Here is a 6,379-nt window from a genome sequence, read left to right as displayed (position 1 = left end):
CTGCTGCTGCTGCTGCAAATGATGTAGGGACCGGGAGAAGGTCTCGGAGCGTATCCCCTTCCTGTCATTGTGGATACGGTAGGCACATAAGAGGATGCATTTAATTTATTAAGCCTCTATTTAAAAAAGTCTCACCTAGATTATTCCAATTAACATAATTGAAATCACTGAAAGAAGAATGTCTTGGTAAATTCCTAACCTCAAACGATTACTTTGCTAAATTCCAATCTGGATTTCACACACAAATAAGCCATCATACAACTACAGCACATTCAGAATGAAGCTGCCAGAGTTCTAACTAGAACTAACAAAGCAGAACTCTCACATCACTCAGTGGATTAGGGCATAAACACATCTCTGACTTGCTTCTACCTTTTGAACCCTCAAAAGGTCTCAGGTCATCTGGGACCGGCCTATTAACTGTTCCCATGCGTCAGTGTTTACTAGTTATGACACATGTCCATACAAGCTTCCTAATGACTTTTAACTTTTAATTTGAGGCTAAAACCTTTCCGTTCTACACTGCCTTTTATTAACAACTTGAATTGCCCGTATGAATATATTGTGCTAAAACTTGTAAAATAGTTGATTGTATTTTCTACTTCATTATAGAAACACCAGGTGAAACGTTACTGCAGTGTTGCAGCAACCTTTGTGGAGGTGTCTGGTACCATGAAGAATGTACCGAAATGGAGACGACACCCAATCGTGCCGAGATGGAGACAACATCCAATCTGATTGAGGATTGTTTCTGTAGCCCAGAATGCCAAGCAGGTGGCACCTATATACACTGTTACTGTAAAGAGCAGCGAGAGGGACAGATGGTACAGTGTGCACTCATGGACCAGTGCAAAAGACATGAGTGGTACCACAAGGACTGTCTGAGTCTGTCAGAGCAATCCAGTGCTGAGCAATGTAAGAATTCACTCATGAACACATCAACATCATGTATTACCTTACTAACCAGTGGTCTTGTATCTTGTTTTTGAGTACAGCACTTGGACTCAAGTACGACTAGAGTCACATTAACTTCTTACTTGTGATTGGACTTTACTTGACCATAAATGTGACTTCGGACTTGCAGGTTTTATGACCTTTACAGTATATTTTGGAATGATGAATGATTTGTCACAACTGAGATTTGGGACTGAGTGAAAGTTAAGATTGACTTGTATTTACTGTAAGTGACTTGAAACCAATGAACACTAACATACTCTCACTAAGTAATAAGAGTGCATATATAAATAAAGCTATAGTACTTCACCTGCAGCTGACCATGGTTCAAATACAACACAAGCTGAAAACAAAAGGAAATACATATTATGTGGTTTAAAAAACATTTAATAAATGTTCTTTTCCTATTACAGCTGCATGGTACTGCTCAGAGGCATGCACCATGGCTTCCGATGCAGATGACCATATGCTCAACTACACGAAGGCTCTTGTGTGGGAGGGGCTTTATAACATGGCAAGACGAGATGCTGTCAGAGAGGGTGATGGAGAAGCCATGACAGACTTCTGTAAAATGGACATGGTGCTGTTCTGGGCTAGGAAACACATCAAGGATTTCGCCATCTGCCATCTAATGCTAACTGGTAGGAATTAGAAAATGTAATGTGTTACTATGGGCATTCTGTCACTGTAATACCAATGGCATGATATCAAGTCCAACTTGTTTGAATAGGGATTGAAGGATTCTACCCAGAGCGCGTAAGACAAGACCTGAAGTGGAACCGTGTGGCAAATCTTCAAGGAACGCCTGGAGGCAACATTGGCTTGGATTTAGTCAATGAATTCATGAATGATGAATTCAAAGGTCTGTCCTATGAACATTTGCTAAATGATTTAACTGTTATGTAATGTTATTGAGTGACAACTTTGACATAGTTCTCATACTCTTCATGTCCCGAGGGATATGCCATGTGACACAAACCCTTATTTACTAATAATCATTGGGAGGCTCTCCCATCTGAGAGGAGTGTTAATAACATGTAGAACAGAATTCCATAACTGTCTAGAATGAAGATGAAGAGTAAACAATGGAATATAGTGGAAAGGGGGAACATGTGGTCACAATAGTCAGTGATATGCAAGCTTTTTGCTAGTCAGTGAAATAGAATGGAGTAGAATTAATTTCACTGGGGCCTTAATGTGAACACCAGATCAAGGGCCTCTGGAGGTTCAGACTCTTCCTTGACAACCTCTTTTATACGCTGTTCTGTTATTTGTAGACTCCTTGCCGAGAGGCAACTATACCAGTGAAGATGTGGAGTGCTGTTCTAAGATGGCAGGAGCACGTGGAAATGATGTGGATCGGCTTCTCACAAGCCCAGGAACTGGCCGTACCCTCACAACGTCTCATCATCCTCCTCCTTCAAGAGAGCAATAAGAGCTGACATTGCTGAGTTTGTAGTCCATTTTAAGGAGGAGCATCTCTTCAGGTACATTCCTGGGAGAGCACACCAGGAATTTGGAAAGTTTACTTACCAGCAGAAAATTCAAGCCCCCAAGAAGATGGGGAAGATGATGAGGGATCTGGCAGAGGGCATGGACTTCTATGAACATCTCATCCAATATGAACAAAGATAGCGAGTACCACTATTTACATACATTACATTTATGGCTGGGGGAATGTATTAATACTTAAAACGTGACTGATGTGAAGTCAAGTCAATTGTATAAGTATACTGTAGCCCATACAGTATAACCTAAACTCAATGTGTTTGAGCTGTTTTTGGCTCATACAGCTTTTTAGCCCCGCTAGCAGCTCTAAGGATCCATACCTCTGTAACCGGTTTGGTCCATTCAACTTTGAAACTTGTGGCTGGATTGCCATCGAATTGTTGTGTGCTTCTACATACAGTAGTGTAGTGTTTCTACATACAGTACTGTATATGGGCTATAAAGTGCCTTGGTCACTCTGATCCTTATACCCAATCTCAGTCTTGTCTTTGTCCGGTGAGGGTTGTCCTGCTTGCCATTTTTTATTCTTCATTTGTTTTAGTTTTTTGTCATTTTGTTACATTGTCACAAGTACATTGTCAAATACAATGGAATTCATCCACAGCTAAAAAGGCCTCTTTTGTACCCTTTACGTTTGACCCAGGACCACCATGCATCAATGAAGAGACTGGAGGTAGAAAGACAAGTGTGACCTCTCCTGCTGGAGAGGATGGATGGAGGATGGAAGGATGCCAGACAATATTTACACTATCGACAATTTTCTTATGGCGATTTGTGTGTTAGCCTATGTTATATTTGTGATTTAAGTTTTATACCTTTTTTTCATAAAGAATAAGTGAGTGAATATTTTTCAGAAGAAAGAAAAAACTAAGTAAGTCATTCAGCTTGCATTCTGATTGCATAACAAATAAAAAGTAATTAAAACTCAATTGTACAAGGCTATATTATCTATAGTACAAAAAAATATCATGCACATACAGCATGGAATATTTTGTCTTTTACAGTCATTTACAGAAATAATTGTAAAATATCTCCTAACATGAGGAGATGTGAAGGTAAATGCCCACTATTCTTTTGGCTGGTCAGTGGGTCACTCTCCATGTCCAAATGAGATTCCCAAGATTATATATACAGGCATATGTGAATGTGCCCCAATTTCCTTTCCTTTATTGGGGGGGCTTTTAACCTTTATTTTCAATAGGATAGTGGGGAGAGACAGGAAACAGAGAGTCGGGGAGTGACATTGGTTCAGAAATCGAACCAATGTTGTGCGTGTCCGTCTATCTGCCCATCCCTGCACAGATAATCTCAGAAGCCACTTGTGGATGCTGCCAGTAGGGCAAGGAAGTACATCCCTGAATATTTGTGTGAATTATTATTAGTATTTTGTGTCGGCAGTTTTATTGTTATGGAAAAAAAGGAAAGCGACATATATACTGTATATATTGACAGTGGAAAATTCAAGTTTTAATTTAAATTGATACATTTTATTCATGTCGCTGCCTTGAGGCTTTGTGCAACTTTGTCGATGAGTTTGTGGATCTCTCTGTGGCGCTTCATGGCGTGGTTGATGCATTCCTCCAGCTTCTCTGTTGACAGCGATTTCCCACCTGGTTTGTGGACGGAGCAAAGACGATCGTCCTCGTCCATCACCACGGTGAGCTGAGCTGTTGACAACATCTCCTCATCTACTGTAGAGTCCACAAACAGAATGGAGTCATCAAACATGCAGAAGGAGGTGCTGACAGGATGTCTGTGAATTCGCAGGCCGTTTCTTTTCTCAAAATCCACAGTAGGTGCACACGTCTCTGCGTTGATGGTGACCTCTGGCAGCTGTGTGTTCTTCAGGGCAGCCAGCAGGGCAATGACACAAGCATCCAGCAAGTTGCCGTCATAATCGAGGCACATGATGTCACAGTATACAGCCCAGCAGAGCTTTCCTTTCTCAATGCACAGGTCCTCCGTCTGTATCACCTCAGAGCTTTCAATGACATCAGCCACGAACTGGCTGGCGGCCTGCGCCTGTTCTCCCGGCGGGCCTGGACGAAACCGAGAGGAACACAGTGGTGGCAGGTCCACATTGGGCACAATGTAACCTTTATGAGGTGCCTCCACAGTTGGGTTGGCCAGCTCCACTTTGATCAGGTCAGACATCTCCATATATGGAGCTGCCTATGTCAGTTATGCCCAAATATGGGACCATGACGTCAGTCCTGGACGTGACGGTTATCTCTATATATGGAGTTTCTGAGAAGGGTTCGCTGATGTCAGACTCCATATCTATGACACGTTTAGGTCTCTATGACGACTTTGTAGGTCGATTGTCTCCATTTATGGGGATCTCCATATATAGGCTAGTACTGGCAAATATGCCCTGAATGTTTTCTACAGTGTGAATTATCTTTCATATATATTGTGAATTTTCTTATCTCAGATCCACCGTCCCACCCTCCCTCCATATTTGCGGAAGACTTGATGTCATCAATATGATGTCAAGGTGACGTCAAAGGTCCGCAGGGAAGTCACAAGCGTATCTTTCCATGAAGGCTTTTAGTCGGGTAGGATCCCGGGCAGGCAGCGTATTTTTTCTGTTTTACTTGTAAGAGAAGGTAATATTCTACTTCACTCACATCCCTAATACAATGGGCAATGTTGGTCAAAAACGCCACTGGCTAATTCTCAGATCACTATATTGTATGGCTGAACACATTTTGGGTTTAGCCATATAACATTCAGATATTATATAAATGTATGTGACATAGATTCAATATTCTAGTTTGTCTTATTTTCTGACCTCCTGATAACCTAATAATAAATTACATTTGTTGTGATGAGTTGCCTGTGTGTATTATATACCCACACGGCAAAATCCTGAGTGTTAATTTAAGAGATCATACAGACCCGTAATGGTTTGTTTAAGTGAGGTTTGGATATTTGTACAACAAATCCTGCGCTGTGATTGGCCAAAAAGTACCCCGCCTAACCCTGCACCGTGATTGGCCAATCACAGTCTATTCAGGACTGTGATTGGCCAGTGTCACATGACACATGTGCATAGCCCTATATAAGAAACCATAACTTTAAAAAAAACATAACTTTTTTTTTTTTAAAGTTATGGTTTCTTCCATCATAAAGAGTGTTTCAATAAATGTATTTATTTTTTGTACATGATTGGTTGACTCCATTCAGTATTGTGATTAGCTAGCAAGACACCGCCCACTTCACACAGGGTGTGATTTTTTCTCTAGTATCTCTCTTGTATCTATTATATATTTTAGCTAACTTTAAGTCTGTAAATTCTCTGTGTGTGTTGTCTGTGTTCCTCTAAGCCCTATAGTGCTAATATGGCATAATAGTACTATCATCATAGACTGGCATTCAAGTACTCTTGATAACATAGACTACATTTAAGTACTCTAAATTCCAGGTATATCTATCTGTGTGTCTGTATTGTCTGTCTGTCTTCACTTTTGGGGGGGAAAAGAGGCTTCTCCCCTTCGTACAGTACTTATTTTCCTTTTACCACATGTCCAGACTAGCAATGCAAATAAATGATCCACGCCAGAGAACTCTCAGATGAACTTGATATAAAATGACACCAATGAACAAAAATAGGTAACGTTCAATCGAGATGAGCAAAATGCAAGTTTTAAAAGCTAAATGAGTTGCTGAACATGGAAGTGCTTGTAATACTTCAAACCTACAGAGCAGATTAAATGCTTGTAAATACATTTTAAAGACAAAAAAGGTGTTTCAAAAAATAAATCTCCATAATTATTTCAAGGATATGATGGTTGATCACATGAAATATTTCATGTAGTTTTTACACTCCCTTTATGATTCCCTCATGGAGAGTTCATGTATATCAAACACATTTGGTTTAAAGGTTTCCTTTTCGGGCTAATGGGGTCCGCAT

General features: G+C 40.4%; 1 protein-coding gene across 1 annotated transcript; it reads right to left on the bottom strand.

Moving 5' to 3' along the window:
- Positions 1-3,954: 3,954 nt before the first annotated feature.
- LOC308104974 (exosome complex component RRP43-like) lies at positions 3,955-4,617 on the bottom strand (the record flags this gene model as incomplete). Its single annotated transcript, XM_080455609.1, has 1 exon — positions 3,955-4,617. One exon carries the CDS (start codon positions 4,615-4,617, stop codon positions 3,955-3,957), a length of 663 nt encoding a protein of 220 aa, XP_080311735.1.
- Positions 4,618-6,379: the final 1,762 nt, after the last annotated feature.

This window comes from Gymnoscopelus braueri, assembly GCF_963280865.1.
Source record: "Gymnoscopelus braueri genome assembly, chromosome: 17".
Classification (NCBI taxonomy): domain Eukaryota; kingdom Metazoa; phylum Chordata; class Actinopteri; order Myctophiformes; family Myctophidae; genus Gymnoscopelus; species Gymnoscopelus braueri.
This window is presented reverse-complemented; position numbering and strand designations above follow the sequence as displayed.